Source organism: Urocampus carinirostris, chromosome 3 (assembly GCF_059441175.1).
Source record: "Urocampus carinirostris isolate Australia breed hairy pipefish chromosome 3, RoL_Ucar_1.0, whole genome shotgun sequence".
Classification (NCBI taxonomy): Eukaryota; Metazoa; Chordata; class Actinopteri; order Syngnathiformes; family Syngnathidae; genus Urocampus; species Urocampus carinirostris.
The window spans coordinates 52,727,093-52,749,554 of record NC_142351.1 but is presented as its reverse complement, the minus strand read 5'-3'; the positions used below and the strand labels follow the sequence as shown (position 1 = coordinate 52,749,554).

At 41.3% G+C, this 22,462-nt stretch overlaps 2 protein-coding genes across 3 annotated transcripts in view; one reads left to right on the top strand and one right to left on the bottom strand.

Annotated features, from left to right (window-relative positions):
• LOC148370078 (glucose-induced degradation protein 8-B homolog) overlaps positions 1–223 on the bottom strand; it is a 6,180-nt gene extending 5,957 nt beyond the window's left edge. The window contains exon 1 of the mRNA XM_088332403.1: positions 28–223. The gene's annotated coding sequence lies outside the window, so the exon portion shown is untranslated. The remainder of the gene's footprint in view (positions 1–27) is intronic.
• dnajc5aa (DnaJ (Hsp40) homolog, subfamily C, member 5aa) overlaps positions 1–22,462 on the top strand; it is a 22,959-nt gene extending 497 nt beyond the window's left edge. The window contains exons 1-5 of one of the 2 annotated variants that reach the window (XM_088332404.1): positions 8,417–8,611; positions 13,016–13,144; positions 15,291–15,504; positions 15,579–15,750; positions 20,660–22,462. In XM_088332404.1, coding sequence (XP_088188530.1) covers positions 13,035–13,144; positions 15,291–15,504; positions 15,579–15,750; positions 20,660–20,763 — 600 coding nt within the window. In that variant the 5' untranslated portion in view covers positions 8,417–8,611; positions 13,016–13,034 and the 3' untranslated portion in view covers positions 20,764–22,462. Of the gene's footprint in view, positions 1–8,416; positions 8,612–13,015; positions 13,145–15,290; positions 15,505–15,578; positions 15,751–20,659 lie in introns of those variants that run through there. The other variant, XM_088332405.1, reaches the window with a different exon arrangement.

Here is a 22,462-nt window from a genome sequence, read left to right as displayed (position 1 = left end):
TTAGCTCTCGGCGGGGCAAAAACTTACCGTCCAACGCGAGCTCCGGTGTTTCTTTCCTTTCTTTTATGAGCTAGGGAGACAACAAGCAGTGACACTGAGGCCAATTATGTTCTCCGAGAAAATGACATTTGTAAAATACCGCAACGGCATGTGCGACCCTTTCGGCGGCCTGCTAATATGGAACCGAGCTAAACGATAGCAAACTACGTCATTCAAATGCGCTCAGCCATTGGTGGGCCCCATGACGTCACAGTTGCCGAGGCAAGGCGATGTTGTGTGGGTTTGGCCGGGAGGAAAGAAAAGCCCTTTTGGCAAAAGAAGTGACACATTAAGGATCTATTGACACTAACAAAGATGTTATATAATGAAATTGTGAATATGCTTGATTGCTATTGAGATTTTCGAGAAAGGTTGTTCAAACCTCACATTGTGTTTGTTGTTAAAATCGTCATATTGGAATATAATATTGTGAATATGAAAAAAAAAAAAAAAAATTAAAGGTACATTTTGTAGTACTTGAACACGAGATGGCACTGTGTTGTCTGATGCGAACGACAACAAGTTCCAAATAAGCACAGTGGAGCAGCAAGACGGCAGACCAACATGGTGGTGATTACTAGGTTTTGATTCCGCTATGTTAAGGAAAAACACATTTCTCGACTTTTGAATGTTGTTAAGAATTAACATTGGTATCATGGTTCATTGGCGGCACGGCGGATGGGTGGTTAGCGCGCAGCCCCACTGTGCTTAGGTTCAGGGTTCAAGTCCAGCTACCGCTGCCTCCCGTGTGGAGTTTGCATGTTCTCCCCGTGTCTGCGTGGGTTTTCACTGGGCACTCCGGTTTCCTCCCACATTCCCAAAAACATGCATGTCAGGTTAATTGACCAGTGCAAATTGTCCCTAGGTGTGAATGAGCGAGTGAGTTGTCCGTCTCTGTGTGCCCTGCAACTGGCTGGCAACCAGTTCAGGGTGTCCCCTGCCCACTGCCCGAAGATAGCTGGGATCGGGTCCAGCACCCCTGCGACCCCACTGAAGATTAGCGGTGCAGATAATGGATGGATGGATGGATGGAAATCTAAACGCTAAAAATTCTCAGGTCAAAATAAAGCCGGGCGGATGAAAAATGTTGCTTGTTATTCAAATCAATGTTTTTTTTTTTTTTTTTTACTGAATTATTTTTTTTCGGATCACTAAATATAACACACGTTCAACCTTAATCTATGCTCTAACTGCAGAACCATCAGTCTCATTAGCCACGCAAGTAAAGTTATGCTAAAGTCCCTACTGAAAAGACTGAAACCATAGGTTGAAAACATCCTAGCCGAAGCACATGCAGGTTTCAGGGAGGTAAGGTGCACCACAGAATAGATTTTTAATCCGTGCATCCTTTTGTGAGAAGTTTCAACAACACCAGAGAACCCTCTGTCACATTTATGTTGATTTCAAGAAGGCGTTTAACAGATTATGGCAAGCCGGTTTATGGGCCACCATGCGGAAGTAAAATTTGGGCCAGAAACGTGTTCAGACCATTGAACAACTGTATGCCAATGCCAACAGTGTGGTACTGATCAATGGTACCATTGGAGCATTGTTTCGAAACACAGTTGGTGTAAGACAAGGCCCAATTCTCTCAACATCTATTCAACATCTTTCTGGAGAGGATCATGTCCGAAGCTCTGGAGCAACATGAAGGTACAGTCAGTATTGGGGTACATAATGTCACTAACGTCCGTTTTGCTGATAATATTGACCGGATTGGCAGGGTTAATCTGGTCAGTCGCCTGGACAAAGCATCAACCCAGTATGGGATCGAAATAAGCACAGAGAAAAAACAAAAGGCCTTGAAGATGCGATGCTGCAGGAAACGTCTAGGCATCAGCTACTTAGCCCATTTGACAAATGAAACAGTGTGCAACACCATCAGAGGGCACATTGGACCCTACGAAGAACTTTTAAGTGTGCACAGATAAAATCAGTAGTGGTATGGTCACATCAGGAGATCTTCAGGACTGGCCAAGGTCATTCTCTAAGGCACAGTCCAAGGAGGCAGGAGGAGAGGAAGACCGAAAATGAACTGAGCCGGCATTAATGAAAAGAGTGAACTTTGCCACAACCCAAGAACAGGCCAGGGACGGTCAAAAGTGGAAAAGGATGTCCAAAGTTGAGTCCTCATTGGTTTCCCGACAAACCATGCGGGCAAGGGATCTGTGACCCGTGAACCCTTGTGTATTATTTAGCTCCTTAGAGTGGTGAGAAAAACTTGAACCATTAAAAAAAAAAACAATATTGAGTTGAATCATCATACAAAAGTATTTTTTAATAGTCCTTGGTCAAGAAATGGGTATTTATTTGACATAGTATGAGCTTCACCTAGAGCAGGGGTCAGGAAGCCCCCCAAAAAAGTAAAAAAGAAGAGTTTATGCGAGCAGGTCCCAGAGATGCACATGCATTTGCACGGGCAATGACTACTGAGGAGGCCAAGAGAAGCAAAGTTCTAAATTGCGCACTCCATCTTTAATATGTTATTATTATTATTAGTATTATTATATTTTAGCACATTTTTACCTTTTTAAATTGTTTTACTTGCACCAAAAGGAAAAACCCTGAAATTGTGTTATACCTGTATAATGTCAATAAAGGCCGTTCATTTATTAATTTATACTAAGGTTGGCTGAAGTTAACTCTGACCCTCATTTTTGTTGTGAATAAGGGTTTCAAAACAAGGTGTGAGCAGAGTTCTTTTGTAAAAATGTCACAAAAAAACTACAAATGAGAAGGACAGATGTTTTTACCTTCAGCTACATTAAGACATGGCAGAAGTTCTTAGCTTTGGAATTGAGTTGTCATTATTTGTCTTTGCTTCTGCTTTATAGAAGTGAATCATTGGTCTTAAATGTCCTTGTGCGCATTTGTAATTTTTTTCACTACTAAACAAACCATGCTTAAAAGAATATCCAGGAAATGGTACAAGGCAGACGTCACATTGCATGTGTATTCTGATTAGTTAAGAGACAAGGAAAAAAATCCGGAGGACATTTCTTAATACTTGACTCAATTTTAGAAAAACACTACAGCGCTCCTTCCGCTAGTTGTAGAAACACGTTTTTTCACCCACTGCCTGAATTCATTGAAAATATAATTTTATTCCCGAGTCTGATGTACCTTTTTAAAGAGCCACATATGATAGCTGAGATGATTGTCCGTCATCTTGCTGCTACAGGTACCCAAAGACCCAAATCCTTACGTAAGTCACATTGCAGTTCGAGTGTTGAAAGAATGTAGCGCAACTTCCGATTCATTCAGGAATGAATGAATACTGAATGTATAATAAATCATATTGGCTATCACTTAGGAATACAAGAAGTTGTTTGAGACGGCACTATAAATCAGAAGAAAAAGGGTACGGTTTACTCCAGAGGTGGGCAACCCCGTCCTCAAGCCCCTGCGTGTTTGAAGGTTCCCCTTCTTCCTTTCCAAAAGCTGGGCAAAAAAATGAAAAGAAGAATGGTGCGGTTTGGTCACTTTGAGTATTCGTAGTTTGTTTTATTCCCTGTGCTTTCCAGTACTTGTTTTATGTATCACTACACATTACTGCAACATCTGGTGGTCAAACATTCCAATCTACCACTTTAAAATGTAGCTTCCGTAAATTCCGGACTATAGAGCGCACCTGATTATAAGCCGCACCCACCACATTTTAAGAGGAAAACCTATTTTGTACTTACACAAGCTGCACCTGTATATAAGCCGCATGCGCCCACATTAAAAAAATGTAACACAAACACAATATTAACCCAAACCCGACTTTAAGTCCCGCAATTGTAACTGATTATCCTTCATTAAAGTACACAGTCCTAAAATCCCAACCGGCTAAATGAACGTAAAATGATACCGGTACTTAAGGTTTGATGCAGACCGGCAGAGTCCGGGTCCCGTTGAAAGTAATCCAATGAAAAAAGTGTATATTTCCTAAGGTAAGGGTGGGAAAAAAATATATCCACTATTGTTCGCTGTGTCCACAAACACTCACCTTTACCGGTCCCCACTTCCTGTCAGCCCGCGTTTGTTACGCCCCTTCTTTTTAATTCGCCCGTCCAAAACATATCAAAATAAATACAAATAAATACATTACAAAAATATACAGTTGCCAATACATATTATACATGGTTACACATATTTACAAAGAAAGACGGTACACCGAGAGAGTTTTCAAAGCTTTAATAATAATAATATAACTTTCGTCCAGACAGTTAATGGTAGCAACACGCTAGCAACACGCTCGCAACACAGTAAACGGGTCTGTTAAAAAAGACACATCTTACTTGTAAAAATCACGGTAAAGCGTCCTCATCTTCCTCCTTACAAACTGAAGCCATCAAAGTCATCTTCCTCAGTGTCGGGAAGAAACAGTGTCGTATAGACGTCGTCCCATGCTCCCGCAGCCTCACTCGCGCGGTCACTGTCGCTGGTGTGCCCTCCTCTCCGTCACGCAGCAGACCGGCATTTCGGAACCCGTTGGTGATGGTGGATTTTTTGATGCTGCCCCACGCTGTCAGGATCCACTGGCAGACTTGCGAAAAAGTTGCCTTTCGGCCAGTTTTAGTGAAGTTGCAGTCTTCCTCTGCGCCTATATTCCACCGGTCTAAATCTTACCTTTTGTACTCGAGCGCCGCTGGCGGCCGTTAGAAAAATTACATAAATTGGCCGCATCAATGAATAAGCCACAGGGTTGAAAGTTTGAGCAAAAAGTAGTGGCTTATAGTCCGGAATTTACGGTAGTAAATATTTTTCATGAGCACAAACAATGTGTCTTTTTTTAAAAAAACACTATGAAATCTACACTCAGCACGGCGGCGCAGTGGTTAGCTCGTGTGCGGCACAGTTCTGAGGTCATGAAATCGAACCTCCTGTGTGGAGTTTGAATGTTCTCCCCATGTTTGTGTGGGTTTCCTCCGGTTTCCTCCCACATTCCAAAAACATGCATGTTAGGGTAATTGGCCGGTCCAATTTGTTCCTAGGTGTGAATGAGCGTGCAAATTGTCTGTCTCTGTGTGCCCTGCGACTGGCCGGCAACCAGTTCAGCGTGTCCCCTGCCCACTGCCCGAAGATAGCTGGGATGGGCTCCAGCACCCCCGCGAGCCTACCGAGGATAAGCGGTGCAGATAATGGATGGATGGATGGAAATCTAGACTCTAAAAATTCTCAGGTCAAAATTGGGACATCTAAATACTTTGGTCGATTCGACTTATTTCCCATTGTTTGGATTGTAGTACAACCGAAAATCAGTGGGGCAAAGCACAACAAAGAATTGAAACTACAGAGACTTAAAGTGACCTAATTGCATAATTTTTCCTATATTTTCTTGCCCAGTCCTTCAAAAGTTTTTATCTATTATTTTTTTTACCTTTAGCAGCAGGACAGCTCCCTCTAGGTGAGCCTTGTTGTATGCTAAACAAATTACTTAATCGATAAACACATTTCTTGACCTACTATTATTTTTAAAAATTGCACGTTTATATGATAGTTCATGTATTTTTACATATTATTCAAATTCATATTGGTTTTACTGTATTATATTTCGGTATTCGAGCAATTTTTAATCAGTTGAAAAATACAGCTGACGACATCTGCTCGTAAATGGATGCAATGGGAATCGAAGCGGAACCGAGATGTTGAAGGTGCTGGATTCTAATCGTTAGACCACTAGGGATGCAGGTCATTTCATACTATTTTTACTCATGGTACCACATTGTTGATTACATGGGGTCCTAAATAAAATAATTTGACAATTTAAAGCAGGCATGTCAACCATACAATCCGGCCCATTGGATGATTGAATCCGTACCGCCATATATTTCTGAGTTTGACAAAAAAAGCGCATCTCGAGGTAATTTCTCTCAAAAGTTACCATTTACAAAATAAATGCAAACCAAATGCTCCCTCTGGCCACTAGAGGTCAGTTAAGGATATAGTCTCAGTTTTAGTCGTCCCAGCCCAGTAGTCTAATCTTATTGCCCATGCACTGCTAAAACTTTTCTTTTCTTTTTTTTTATTTATTTCAAACCAGCACGACAATTAAGGCAACATTTCACTTTTTCTTATAGCTCGCACATGAGTTTGTATAGTGCTTTCACTGACCTGTTAAAATAAATCAGTTAACACATTAAATGCCAAACATGAAATTGTTTTTTTTTCCCCATAGTTTGTGAATAAATGTGTTACGCTTAGAAAAGCTCCCTCTTCATTCATGATTATAACATTTAGGGTACTAAATGTTATATGGTATTAAAGTAGACTGAATGATAAAGCAAATTTATGAAAAAGGTTGGTTGATATTATTTTACTGATCTGGTGTCACGGTTGCCATGGCGCCCAATTGGTCCCAGCCGGGTGGCGGCAGGTTCTGTCACAGTTGCCACGGCGCCTAATTGGCCCCGCCCATGGACACTGCCTGAAACGCGTTGACTGATTGCTACTTGGGAGTACTTAAACGCTGTCCTTTGAGCCGTTAGTTGTCTGAGCGTCTGTGAAACTTCTGCTAAACTCCTGTTAAACTCTGTGTTAAATGCCTAGTTCTGTGAATTGGTCTGTGTTTGATCCTGTTTTATTTTCGGCCTGATCTGTTTCATTTTGGCCACTCTTTTGTTTGGATTTCAATCCACTTCCGCGACCATCGATCCACGGATCGAGTGTGCGCGCATTCTTCCTCTCCCTAATAAACTGAATACGTTACGCTATTGGGTTCTCAGTCCTGTTTCCTGCCCTGGTCCGTGACATCTGGTCCGCTTGAGAACAGTAAGTCTGGATATGGCTTAGGAGCCAAATTAAGTTTCACATCCCTGACATCAACTATGAACGGTTCACAGTTCACGGATCCTTTAACCACCTGGGTCATCAGGGTACCAATGAGGACGCAACTCTGGACAGCTTTTTCTACTTTTGACAGTTCCTGCTTTTGGGTCGTGGCAAGTTGGCAGGTCTATCCCTCAATGTTGCCGCCCCAGTTCTTTTTTGGTCTTCTTGTCCGCCTGCCCCCTGGGACTGTGCCTTGGATAATTATCTTGGTCAGTTCTGATGATCTTGTGATTTGATCATACATCTGAAGTTTTCAACAACAGTTCTTTGTAGGGTCCAACGTGCCCTCTGATGGTGTTGCACACTGTTTTGTTTTTCACATGGGCTAAGTAGCTGATGCCTCGAAGTTTCCTGTAGCATGGCATCGCCATTGCTTGGATTTTCTTTTCCAATTTTGCTGTGAGAGTCCATGTCTCGCAAGCATAGAGAAATATGTAATCAGCGCTTGGATGAGTCTGATCTGCCACGTTCATGTCCCTCCAGAGGGGTTGCTTGTTATTATTTTTGTTTTTTCTTTGCTGATTTCCGTTTCACATGGGGTAATGCTTTGTCCAGGCAATTGATCATTCATCCGAGTTACTGTTATTCTCCTTCCAATCTGGCTATATCATTAGCAAAAAGGGGGTTATTGATTTTGTGTCCCCCGATAATGACTAGCTTCATGTTGGTTTAGAGCAGGGGTGGCGAACAAGTTGGACACAAAGAGCCGCAATTTTTAACTGTGAGAGTCAAAGAGCCACACCACGCGCTGACCTGCCGTGACAGACACACACAATTAAAAACATATTTTCCCATAACACAGTCCTCTCCTTATAATACAACAAGTTTTGTTCTTGTGTTGATTTCAAGGAAAGTATCCACCCTCAATACACACAAAAATTAAACATGAAACAAGGCAAAAAGCCACAGTATTTAGAAAATATGATGAGGCAAAGAGCTGCATTCTTTTTGGCCGCATGCGGCTCTAGAGCCACATGTTCACCACCCCTGGTCTAAAGCTTCGATCATGATCCTCTCCAGAAATATGTTGAATAAAGTTGGAAAGAGAATGCAGCATGGTGTCATACTGACTGTGGTTTGATACCACACTTCAATGGTCCCATCCATCCGTTATACCGTACTGTTGCCACTGCTAGTTTTTGGCCCATGTTTTACTTTCAAATGGTGGCCCATAGAGCGGCTTGCTCTATTCTGTCAAGCTCCTTCTCTGCTCCTTCTCTAAATCCACAAAGACGTGAACTATGAACACGCTTTCGTAACAAATTTTACAATGTATTGATGTAAATAAATATTTTTTATCATGGCCCAACGTATTCAACAAGGTTGTACCGTAAGTAAAAATAATGTGATGATGAGATGCCTTTTCCTATTTCATCCACATCCCTAGTGATCTAGTGGTTACACAACAGATTTAGGCTTAATGTTATTATTACTTAATGTTGTTAGTAGGCCGGGCTGTAAGAATATTATCTAGCTATAAATCGGTCCGTGGTACAGAAAAGGTTGTCGCCAAGTGTAAATGCGCGCACGCTCTCGTGTCGGCGAGCGCGAGCGCGCACGCCGCCAACTGGGCAAGGGGCGGGGCCTACTTCGTCTTGCGTCCGTCCGCTGTCGTTGGGAGGTCGAAGCGGCGCACACGCAGTCGCACAAGCTCCGAGAAAGGGATGCAGCAGGCCTAGTCACGAGACGCCGTACGCCGCCGTCCGTTCTCGCTTCCGTCCCAGCTCCTCTCCTGTTCGAATTCTGCTTGAGCAAGGTATGGCCCCCACGTCCCCGCAGCGACTGCTCTAATTACACGATTGCGCGCTTTTTCCGCCGATCGAACGTTTCGAATCCTTAATGGGCCCTGATGAAGCCAGCCAACATGGATGCTGCTGATGCTGCTGAAGCTGAGGATGACGATGCGAGGAGATTATTGCTCCTTGCGACGTTTTTCCATGCGCTTTAATCCTACTGTTCGACATTCCTGTCACAATCTGTCGCGTTTTTGTTGTCTCTTTAAAGCTGCTCGAATGCGGCCTGTGCATATCCGTTGCACCGAAAAGGCGTCAGTTTATTTTTCGGACTTGGTCGTCATGTTCAAGTATCACGCCGATCGGGAGGCCGTTAGAACGAGTGAAGCGTGCTCCAATGCGCGTGGACGTATGTGAATGTGTATGAGCGTGAGAGATGCACCACAGAAGCGTGCCATAAATCCCACACTTCAGCTGCAGCCCTGCAGTCAGCACCATTTCATTTGCCAAGTTGAACCACAATTGTAGAGTGGGCCATCTCTATACTGCGTGTAAAACTCACGAGCTCAATGTCACATGTCTTGCTGAGCGACCATTGTCCGTTACTGATATTTACAGTATAGTAATCTCTCAGATTAGTTTTTCGCGGGATTGAGTTCTAAAAAGGGTCTGCGATAATTGGAGTCTGTAAAAACCTTTATTTGTTTATTAAATGTTTTAGTTTACTTTGAAACCAAAGAACAAATCCTATTTACAGACTCAATCGTTTATTTAACAAATAAAAGTACTGCACTTTATAAACGTGTTTACGGATACCTTTTGTACTGTCAAATTATTGCTCTTGCTGCCATATTTCACTACCTATGACGAAAAGGGGTAGAAATAATTTACTGACACCACTTTTTGACTTCAAATGATATTTTGTCGCCATCACGTGGACGTAATTGAAAAACAAAAATGTGGCGTAAAACGCTTTTATCTTTTTTTAGCATAGTCAGTGTTTTTGACTTTTCGTAAAAGCTAGTTTATTAAATATTCTAGTATTCTACCGCTTTACGTGGTAAACTACCACGTTTCTCTGCCCTAGAACACCTACCAATTAGAAAAGATATCTACGGCTTTTTCAAATTTAAACAACAAAATAACCTATTGACTATAGACTAGTATTATAGTCTCTGCCCCGCTTTATTTTGAAGCGGTGTTATGTCTCTGTGTGTGAATAAGCCGCTCCAACTATCGTATTTGATTTCTGTTTCGGGAAAAGTTTGCCACTTCCGGTTGTAAGCAAGCACCTCTTTTTAAATTAAGCAAGCTAAGCCGCTACTTTAGGCCCCGCAACCACTAGGGGGCCCCCAAGAGTGGTTACCTCTTTTGGTGCCAACATTGTCCCCATTGTCACTTAGTGTGTCCACTAAAAATACTTCTACAGAAATACAACAAAAATACTACCAACATACTGCTTTGGAAATGCACCAATTATACTTCTACTGGAATACTAAAAAATACCAATCTATAATACTGTAATATAAAAAAATATTACTACAAATATACTACTACAAGAAGTTACAACAGAAATACTGCAAATTACACTTATAACAATACTACAAAAAAAATTTCCTCTGACAATATCACAAAAATTCAACAAAAATAAAACTACAGTAACACTGTACTACAAAAATATTACGGATATACAACGAACATTCTTATATGGAAATACTACATAATACATAGAGTAGAATAGAGTAATAATACAAAAATACTACGAAAATACTACATACAACAAAAATTCTACTTTCGAAATACAACAACAGTACTACATAAATACTAAAAACAATACTACTATGGAAATACTACTTTAAAATTACTCCAGAAATACTACTAGGGAAATACTACATGAAAATTACTTCAGAAATACTACAAAAGTAGTACAAAAATAAAACTACAGTAACACTACAAAAAAAAACCCACAGAACTCAATAAAAAGCTGACTTCAGAAATACTAAGAAAAACTGAATAAAAACCTACAGTAATACTTCAAAACTAAATAACAAATGAAGTTCTTAAAACAGGAACCTAATATACTATTTTGATCTAATTGTGGTCGTTTTAAAACCAATTTGCTGAAACTAATCTATTTCAAAAGAAGTATAACATGTCACATGCGGCCCCTGACTCCAAATAGTTGCCCACCCCTGGAGTAGAATGGAATGAGTTCTAGTAGGTATAGAAATGATCAAGTAATAGGGGGCCACTAATCTAATTTCACTCAGGGCTCCAAGGAGGCTCGGTCCTGTTCTAGAGACAGTGTTTTGCCCGAGTATACGATGAAATCTACCGCCTTTTTTACTGTCAAATATTGTCATGTAAAGGTATGCGTTTGTATGTGGAGGAGTCAAACATTGTTGGTCCAGAGCATTTTGTTGTCATAAAGGCTTTTAGAAAAACGATTTGAAAAGATTTGCATGTATCCAATGTAGGTTCTTCAAGCTGTTTTATGTGCGAGTACATGGACGATGAAAATCTGACAAGTATCGAAAAAGTAAATCGCAATAAGGCGAGGGATTATTGGTTATCAAAAAGCAATTTCCTGTAAACCAAGTGGAGGGGCTTCTTTTTTGTGAGCAGAAGCCACAAATGGGCACTGGAGTCTCAATGTTAAGTTATACATGGTCGCTAGGAATCAGCAAGTGTGAAACTAAGGCAAACGTTTCAAATATTTCCCCCTCTGAAATTGTTATTTTCTTTCAAACTTCATTAAACATATGGAGTTGTTGTGAAGAAGAACAAGACTGGCAACCTGGCTTCCTTCCCTCTTTGCTACTTTACAGTTGAATGTCTCGTTGACTCAAAATGCTGGATTTATTTGACATGTACCTCGCTTGTATGTGTCTACCAATATATCATAGTAAAAATGTTACATTGTTTCTTACCTCAATAATGTTAACCCGATTAAGTATCAATAATAATGAGACAACAACACGATGCTGGAGTCATCAGATTGAAAAAAAAATCAAATTTAAGACAATAGTACAGGTGAAACCACATATTGTATATTGCAATCATTTAGAGCTCAGCAAATGTGACTACAATTTTGACCAGTCGTGTAAAACTTTACATTTCAGACCACTGATGTGTAACTAGAATCAGGGTGGGTCAAAGTGAAATGGACGGAGTGCGAAATTAAAAAGTTTGACTCCAAGCTGAGGGCCGGACTGATCGATTGTTGAAAAATGTTGATGCGTATAGTCTTATGGACTTAATTAATTTGACTAAAAAGCTCATAATTATATTCCAGTGGAATCAGATTAACATAGCAATATTTTCTTATGTGTCATGATTACTCATTACATTAACCCGCTCATTTGGTGCCAGCTGCTGCTGGTTACCTGATTGGTTCCCCGTCCTATTTAAGCTCATTCCTTTCACTCGCCTGTTGTCAGTCTGTCAGTAAACCTCTGTTTTCACAAGGCAAGCAGCATTTTTTTACTGTGACTCGGTCCCGTTTTGTCACCGTTTTGTTTTGTGTTTCCACTCGTCCATTCCTGATTTCTCCGTTTGTCTCCTGCTACGATCCGTTTTTTGACCCCGACCACGTTTTGATCTCCCGTCCCGGCTAATGACCCGTGTTTTGACCCACACCACGTTCTGATCTCCCGTCCTGGCCAACGACCTGTTTTTCCGTCTAACTACGCTACGATCTCCCACTCCGGAAGATCCACTTCCGCATTCAGAACACCCTCCGATCCCGTGAGCGGCTTGCCTCCCGCGTCCAGCGAGCACCAGGTCGCTGGCGCTGACTTTCCTCTATATTTCAATAAACTTGTGAGTAATGTTACGTATCTGGGTCCTCCTTCTGTTCTGGCCGCGACACTTATGGCTCTGTAAGTAACCTTAAATTTTCAACAGGCACAAAAGACACATTTCCTTAAAGAATCCCAATGACATGACCATTATTTTAAAGAAGCCTGTAATATTCAGTGTAGCAACCAGTAGCCAAAAGCTTCTATTTTAGAAAAAGTGGGCTAAATTTACTTCAAACAAAATAGTAATAGCAATGTTCTATCGTTCAGTCAAACTGAAATATTTGTTAAATATAATTTGATTGAAATCCAATGAAGTGCATTCATGTATGAACCAAAAACAACAGGAAAAGTAATTCCTGGTGTATGGTATTACAATTAATATTTTCAGAGACTCTAGAAAACATTCTCGTAGCCCGCGGGCTTGACTTTTCCTGAAGTAGATACTTGTAGCTCTCTGACGTTTGGGCCAAGTCTGAGCTTTGCTTTCCTCTCGCCTCAAGTCTTTTCACTCTACAGACTACGTTTTACAGGACATGTAGCGTAGGAAATGGATAGGACTGATGACCCCGTGTTGATTGTACCACTGGGTTTATTTTGTAATCGTGTCCTTTTGTGTTTGTGCAGCCTGCGGACGTGAGGCATCATGGCTGAGCATCAGAGGCAGCGTTCTCTGTCCACTGCTGGTGAGTCTCTCTACCAGGTGCTGGGAGTGGAAAAGATTGCTACCAGTGATGACATCAAGCGATCCTACAGGTTAGACACATAAACCCTTAACTACTCCGTTCGAGATTTCTTTTATTTTTTTTTTTAATCAACATGCAATTTCTGACAGTTTAAACACATTGGGATAAAAAGCATAATTTTATCCTCATTGCATATTTGCTACATTCCAGCTATTACGATGTTGTAAACACCGGAAATGTTACAATTTGTGTTTGGGGTGTCGTTAGATCTACCCATAACAGTGTAGGTTTGGGGTATTAGGGCATTTCCACAGGCTGCTTTAGCTTTTTAGACGAAATAAGATTTATTTTCTGATTAGTAAAATAATAAAATGATGTACCATAATGGATATAGACTTTGTGATACACACGGAAAATGATTCAAAAGTAATACAAACTAAAAAACACCCCATAGGAGCTATGGAGGGGAGGGGAGGAGAGAGGGAGGGAGAAGGACTGTGTCAAGTAGGTCTGCACTATAAACTGAAATCCACTTGATATTAGGATTTTACATTGTGCCATTGTGGAATTGCAAGACCCGTTTTTTTCCAATGATGTTTAGTTCTATATTTGTGTTTTTTTTCACCTCTGTCATTTGAGTGATGGAGTATTTGGCCAACCACAATTATCACAGTTTGGGTGATAACGACACAGGCCCATCAGAGGCAAGTTTAACGGCACTAGCCATTAAAGACGAGAAGAAGTTTGGAAGCAGCACACTATGCCACACACCCAACGCGACCCAACAATTATCCCCAGAAGAGGGCGCTGTTTTTCAAAGGTGGAAGCGTGTCACTATGATTAAGTACTCATCACAGAAAACACACTTTTCTTTAAAAACCGAAATCGCATCAAAATTTTAATACTGGTCTGAAAAATCGCACTGCCACGCTAAAAATGCAGCCCTACTCTTACCTAGACATCTAACCTCCTTATTCCACTCACGAATGTAACGATCCTTACATGAACCTAATATATCTGCTACTAAGTGGTTTGGAGACCACCACCCCTGACCTAGTGTATTTAGACAAAGGTTATCTATGTGATGTTGTGTAAACCCCAGGGTATCAAGCTTAGCACTTCTCCCATGTCATTGATACAGACTGGACTTATTCGACAATCTAAACACGAAAGACTTGTTATTTAGCTCTTGTTCGAACCAAAGTGCAATTTTTTTCCATGAAAAAAATTACTTAATAAATTATTCAATCAAAACAAGAACAATGGTCCTAAATTGGCCAATCACTTATAAGGAGTAAGTGGCATGCATTGCACAACACGAGGTTTAGGCTTTTGAAAGATGTTTAAAGGGACAGTGCACATTATTTAGTGCTCCTAGTGTTAAAAAACATTCAATTCATTAAAAAACATAATCACTTTTAACAATAAGCAAAAATACATCAACTGTCATTTTTATCTAATACTTGTCGGTTGAGATTTATTTTTTACATAATATGAGGCTCACCTAAAGGGAACTGACATAATTCATTGCCATGTTGATGCTGCGGGATGACAAAAAAATTGGAAAAAAAATCCCGGGGCCAAAAAATATGAAATAAAACAGTGAGTCATGGTCACTTCGAGTCTACGTTGTTTTTATTCTGCTGTGTGGTTTTTAGCTCTCATTTTCGTTTTCATTTTTTCACTATACTATTCAACAACAGCTGGCAGTCAAACACTACACACTGTCCCTTTAAACACCAAGATGAAATCTGTTAACAATGCATTTCCTGTTATGCTCTTATTTTGAAACCGATTCACACGAATTCCTGTGGACTGCAAATGCTAACTTTATGACAGCAACAATATTACAATTAGACTTGTCTTTATTGTCATTGATAACGTAGTGAACATCATTGAGGACTGGATTAGACAGTCTATTCCAGCAAAAAACATGTAATAACAAATTAAAAATAAACAATAAGATCAAAAGGATAAAAGGGCACACCTATTTAAGAGGTAGTGCTTGGAAACTGGCTTACGCTGTAAGTGCATCAGAAGAAGTATCAACTCATGTGTGAGAGGTTGTTGTAGTTGCTGTTTATCTATTTGTGTTAATTTGTTACAATATTCCTCCTTTTGTATCAAGTCATTATAAACTTGATTTTTAGTAACAATTTAATCATAAGCGGCAACTGAATAACAACGCCCTAAAGATTTTTGGTCGTACCACACAGGAAACTGGCTTTGAAGTTTCACCCTGACAAGAATCCTGACAATCCAGAAGCAGCCGATAAATTCAAGGAAATCAACAACGCCCACGCCATTCTCAACGACCCCACCAAGCGCAACATTTACGACAAGTACGGCTCTCTGGGGCTGTACGTGGCCGAGCAGTTTGGAGAAGAGAACGTCAACACCTACTTTGTCCTCTCCAGCTGGTGGGCAAAGGTAAGAAAGCAGAGGAATCCATCACGGGCTTGCATTCGGGGCTGCCCGTAAAAAAAGAGGTCCCTGTTTTTCAGGCGCTCTTTGTGGCGTGCGGCTTGGCCACCGGCTGCTACTTCTGCTGCTGCTTGTGCTGCTGCTGTAACTGCTGCTGCGGAAGATGTAAACCTCGGCCTCGCGAAGGCCAGGAGCAGGATTTCTACGTGTCCCCGGAGGACCTGGAGGCTCAGCTGCAATCTGACGAGAAAGGTGAGAACCATGCGTGCCTTTGATTATCTTTCTTAACTCTTTGAATGCCGGACAAGAGGATCTACTAGTACTTATTTCAAGTAAATGTGGGTAGAGTAGCCAAATATTTTACTCAGGTAAAAAAAGTACCTGGTGAAAGGAATACTCCTATACTGAGTTACTATAGCAATTTCTTGTTTATTGATACACACAAACACACACACACACACACACACACACACACACACACACACACACACACACACACACACACACACACACACACACACACACACACACACACACACACACACACACACACACACACACACATATATATAAGCACGGCGGCGCAGTGGTTAGCGCTTGTGCGGCACAATTCATGTCATGGGAACCTGTCGTGGGTTGAAATCCAGCTCCAGACTTCCTGTGCGGAGTTTGTATGTTCTCCCCGTGCTTGCGTGGGTTTCCTCCAGGCACTCCGGTTTCCTCCCACATTCCAAAAACATACATTTCAGGTGAATTGGCCGGTCCAAATTGTCCCTAGGTGTGACTGAGCGAGTGAGTTGTCTGTCATCTTGTGCCCTGGGATTGGCTGGCAACCAGTTCAGGGTGTCCCCTGCCCACTGCCCGATGATTGCTGGGATGGGCTCCAGCATCCGCGCGACCCTACTGAGGATCGCGGGGGGCTGGAGCCCATCCCAGCCATCTCCAGGCAGTGAGCAGGGGACACCCTGAACTGGTTGCCAGCCAATCGCAGGGCACACGGGGACAGACAACTCACTCGCTCGCTCATTCACACCTAGGGACAATTCTGACCGGCCAATTCACCTGAAATGCATGTCTTTGGGATGTGGGAGGAAACCGGAGTGCCCGGAGGAAACCCACGCAAGCACGGGGAGAACATACAAACTCCGCACAGTAAGGCCGATTGCTGGATTTGAACCCACACAGGAGGTTCCCACGACCTCAGAACTGTGTATACTGGACTGTCTCAGAAAATTAGAATATTGTGATAAAGTTCTTTATTTTCTGTAATGCAAATAAAAAAACAAAAATGTCATACATTCTGGATTCATTACACATCCACTGAACTATTTCAAGCCTTTTATTATTTGAATATTGCTGAATTTGGCTTACAGCTTAAGAAAACTCAAAAATCCTATCTCAAAATATTAGAATATCATGAAAAAGTATACAAGTAGGCTATTCAACTAATCACCTGAATCATCTAATTAACTCGAAACACCATGCTAGGGTTTCCTGAGCCTTAAAAACACTCAGCTTGGTTCAGTAAACTAAATCACAAGTATGGGGAAGACTGCTGATCCGTCTGCTGTCCAGAGGACCATCATTTATACCCTCCATCAGGAGGGTAAGACACAAAAAGAAATTTCTCAAAGAGCAGGCTGTTCACAGAGTGCAGTTTCAAAGCATATCCACAAAAAGTCTGTTGGAAGGGAAAAATGTGGCCGGAAACGCTGCACAACCAAGAGAGATGACCGCAGCCTTGACAAAATTGTGACGAAGAGCCGCTTCCAGAATTTGAGGGAGCTTCAAAGACAGTGGGCTGAAGCTGGAGTCCAGGTATCAAAAGCCACAGTTCACAGACGTGTCCGGGAAATGAAACAATAGCCGTATTCCCAGGGTCAAGCCACTTCTGAACTCAAGACAACGGAAGAAGCGTCTGACTTGGGCTATGGAGAAGAAGCACTGGACAGTTGCAGAGTGGTCCAAAGTCCTCTTTTCAGACGAAAGCAAGTTTTGCATTTCATTTGGAAGTCAAGGCGCCAGAGTCTGGAGAAAGGCTGGAGAGGAGCAAAATCCAAGTTGCTTGAAATCCAGTGTGAAGTTCCCACAGTCAGCAATGGTTTGGGGAGCCATGTCAGCTGCTGGTGTTGGTCCACTGTGTTTCATCAAGTCCAGAGTAAATGCAACTGTGTACCAAGAGATTTTAGAGCACTACATGCTTCCATCTGCTGAAAAGCTCTATGGAGATGAGGATTTCATTTTCCAGCATGATCTGGCACCTGCCCACAGTGCCAAAACCACCAGTAACTGGTGCACTGACCATGGCATCACTGTCCTTGATTGGCCTGCTAATTCCCCTGACCTGAACCCCATTGAGAATTTGTGGGGTATAGTTAAGAAGAAGATGAAAGACACCAGACCTACAAATGCAAATGAGCTGAAGGCCGCTATCGAAGCATCCTGGGCATCAATAACACCTCAGCAATGCCACAGGCTGATTGCCTCCATGCCACGCCGGATTGATAGATAGATAGATAGATAGATAGATACTTTGTTCATCCCCGAAGGGAAATTCACATTTCCAGCAGCATCCCTGAGCTGAGAACAATCGAGAACAATCGAAAATAACACGGGAGCTGCTGGAGTGGCTGCCATTCGTGACGGCGCCGGAAGAAAAGATGCAGTAATCCGTGCAAAAGGATTCCCAACCAAGTACTGAGTGCATCAATGGACATTTTCAAATGTTTGATTTAGTTTTGCTGTTATAAAATTATTTTTTTACTTGGTCTGAGGAAGTATTCTAATATTTTGAGATAGGATTTTTGAGTTTTTTTCAGCTGTAAGCCAAAATCAGCAATATTCAAATAATAAAAGGCTTGAAATAGTTCAGTTGATGTGTAATGAATCCAGAATGTATGACATTTTTGTTTTTTTATTTGCATTACAGAAAATAAAGAACTTTATCACAATATTCTAATTTTCTGAGACAGTCCAGTATATATATATATATATATTCAAAACAACCATTCAATCAGATCATCAAAGTCCATCCAATCAACAAAAAATTACAAGTGAATTCTCTTTGGATTAAAAACAATAATATATGTGAGGCTACAGCTATAGACACTGCACATACAGTACAGTTGAAAAATGTTTCTAGCTCTGCTCACCAGTGCCACATGGTGGTGGGTGTTTGGGTTACTGGCCAAATTGAAATAAAATGCGCGAGGTCTCTGACAAAATAAATGCCCCTTGGCAAAGACAGGCTGATGCGTACTTACGTGGAGGGGATTTGAGTAACCGGTTCATATTTTAATTAGCAAGGAAGCCACGAGGGTTGTGCTAAAAAGCAGCATGTGGCCGTAGCAGTGCATGTTGCTGATGAAAAAGGGATGATAATCGCAAATCCTATGAAGGAAGGTTTGCCAAGCAAAAAAATGATTCTGACATTTTCTGTTATCGGTACCCAAAAACCTTGGGCAAAAAAATGAGAAGAAAAATGGTGAATTTTGGTCTTTGTAGTTAGTAATCTTCCTTGTTCTTTGCAGCCGATGTTTTCAGCTGCATTACACAATACAGCGACATTTAGTGGTCAAATATTACACAGTGTCCCTTTAGGAAAGAAAGAAACTGTCTTTTTAACTTTTAGCAATCTGCATTGGAAAATAGATTAGAGCAAAATTCAGAGAAAATGTGATTTTGGAAAATGTACTTCTTCGAATGCATATGAAATTATTTTGGCTCCACCTGTGTCATTTGCACTGTAACACTAGAGGTAATAGAGAATTGTGATTTCTCACACATAGATATCTTCCTGGAATTGCTGTAAATGCTTCACGGATTGAGCTTAAAGTGCAGTATGACAGTGTCCCCCCAGAAGCAGCAGGCAGTTGAGCGTATTTGAAAAATTATGTACTGATGAATGTCTGACATGAATTTCCACCATCTTGCTTGCTACAATCACCCTCAAAAAGGAAAAACCGTGCAAAAGGCTGGGCCAAAAATGAGAGGAAAATTGTGCTGTTAGGTCACATTGAGTCTCCGTAGCTTGTATTATTCGTTGTGCTTTGTAGCACTCGTTTTATGTTGCATTAAAAGATACAGAGACCTGTAGTGGTCACATATTACACAGTGTCCCTTTAATTTTCAAGGACAATTAAACGGAGGGCCAAATTAAAACATTTGATACAAGCCGAGGGCTGGACTTATCAAATGTTCTCTGAAAACATTTTTCAATTATACATATAGTCAAGTGAGTTTAAGTGAACATACTGAATTCCTAATAAATATATTCCAATGTGATCAAATAAATAAAGCAAAATTTTCTTAGAACAATTAATGCCTTAAAGTTGGTGTCCATAACTTGTTAAAATATTCTACTTGCTGACGCCATCTTCTGGCTGAAATTATCATTGTTGCCTTTGACAATCTCCTTTTGTTACATGTGCAAGTACGTGAAATTCTTAGACCTGCTCGAATAACCACTTTCTCTTTCATCTCTTTAGGGGTTTGGGTAGACATTTGGACTGTATTTGAAACAGTCCTTTTCTTACTTTCACTATTTTCATCCTAGATTTTTTTTAAAAAGCGCAAGCACATGGGTGAAATCACTCTCCTTCCCTCCATCACCCCAACCTATTTGACTCCAGTGTGATGCGTTAGTTGTCCGGAACGCCGAGAGTAAAAGTAAGATAAAAGCAGATAGGTGCAGTGAAAAAATAAAATAAAGCCTCTTTGAACTTAGTTGGGCATTTTTAACACATACTTGAATTTTAAACTTTAAGGACACCTCAAACTACGCACCCCTCCCATGAGATATATTGTATGTACACATTCCTTTATTGTAACGTGAAACTTCTATGCAACCTAAAACCTAAAAAAATGAAATGTTTTCTGAAAATAGTCATGTACGCACTGCAGGAAGTAGCTCGCCATTTTTAATGTGGTCATTCTAATCATCAATCAAGATCATCTGAGAGGCCGCAGAAAGCGGTATCTTGGACCACAAGGGCCTTTACTTTGACATATGTGCTGTAATTCTATAAAAAATCTTGGAAAAAAACAAAAAGGAACTAGCAGTGCAAATTTATTTCGTTTCCTACTTAATTTGACCATGTTAACAAACTTGCTGGCCTCAACTGATCTCGGTTAAAAGCACGTGTGTTGGTGTCTTGAGCAGAGGCGGGAGGCGAGCCCATCATGTTGCAGCCTACGGCGACAGAGACGACTCAGTTGACGTCGGACGGCCATTATTCCTACCACACCGACACCGGCTTCAACTAAGCGGCCCTCCTCACCCGTCCGTCCATTTGTTTGTCTGTCCGTCCGTCCCACCTCGCCTCGGTCCCTCCTGATCCCCTGCGCCGCTTCCGTTACTGGAATGAATACATCTTTGGCAAGGAAGGCCAGGCGGTGGACAGGGATTCGTCAGCATAGTCCAGCAAAGGGACTACTCACCCCCACTCCCCACCTCGACCGTATATTTATTTCCCTAGAGTATGACAAGAAATGATTCTATTTGCATTTGTTTTCTATGATGCCCCCACAGTTTGTCTGAACCCGTCCGCATTGTTCGTTATTGTGTAGCATGCAGCGTTTTTTCCTTTTGGCGACTTTCGGACTCTCTGGAAACTTCAGTTTGTCCACTTGAGCACAGCACGCATATGCAAGAGCGTTGCGGCTCTCGCAGGGCAAAAAGCAAAAAATGCGGCCGCTGCAGTGAATTTCTTCAAAGGTGTTTTGGCGGCGTACAGGATGTTTTCTCTATTTTGTCATCTTCCTGAGGGGAATTTCAGCATATCAGTTATGTGCTTCTTTTTGAAAGGGGAATTGTTTCATAACAACTTTTTACTCATCCCTCTCGGAAATTCCACAACGGCAAATGATTCAATTTTTTGGTGTTTAATTGTTGAGAGAGAGAAATATCTGCCATCTTGTTTTGAGGTCTGTGTTTTTGGAAGTGTGTTATCTAATTGTCACGGCAGCAACTATCAATTATTTGAAAAATTGATGAATCTGAACTCAGTCTGATTAGGAAAACGGGACATTATGGAAAATGTAAATCATTTTTTTCTGCATAACATTTGTCCCAAAGTCAGCAAAAAAGTTGATTTTTTTCCAAAATATGATTAAATGCTTAGATATTTTTTTTTCATTCATCTATCTGCTTTCAGGGAGGTGAGCGACAAAATGACCACAGGGAGTATTTTCATTTTTATTTATTTATTTATCGAGATATCCAATTTATTGCTATTAGATTATTCGTCAAGTAATCGATGAATTGTTGCACCTGCACTGGTTTGACTCTTCGCTGCAGCCACGGAGGGGTCCGTGATTCGGCCCGTCCACCAGAATCCGATCGTGGTGAACGGCGGCTTTTAGATTTGCATGTCCGTTCACTCATTTGCAAATCGCTGCCGGCGGGTTTTCGGATGTGCCACCGGGTCGGTCGAGTGATTTGGCTGCGTGCGACCTTCTACCCTCTGCTATTAACGGTATGGATGTTTGGTCGGATGTTCTTTGTAAGTTCGCCCTTAATGAAAATGACTGTAGATGTGCCCATCCCATAGCTTCTTTATTGAGATTGTCAAAATGCTACTGTACATGTTGGAAATGGAATGCACCAAAATGTAAAAAAGCAACATAAAAAAAACGTGTGTGATCTGGGTATGACTCCAGCAAAAGAAAATGATTAAACTGTTTGAATAAAAAGATCCACAGAGGTTAATTTATGTCATTTTTTGTGGCGGAAATTCACTTTAACCGGTGCATTGTAACTTGTATCGTATGTAACCATTGAATTGTGCTGGGATACGTGGAAGGGCCTTGAGAGAGGTTGTCCATGCAAGCAGCCTCGAAACAGTCAAGTACAAGAACCATTTCTGTTGTAGCATGGTTATCGTTTGTGCGCGTGTGTCCGGAAGAAAAGTGTGGATCATTGACCTCAGTTTGCTGTTGGTGAATAAATGTTCTGAAACATTTA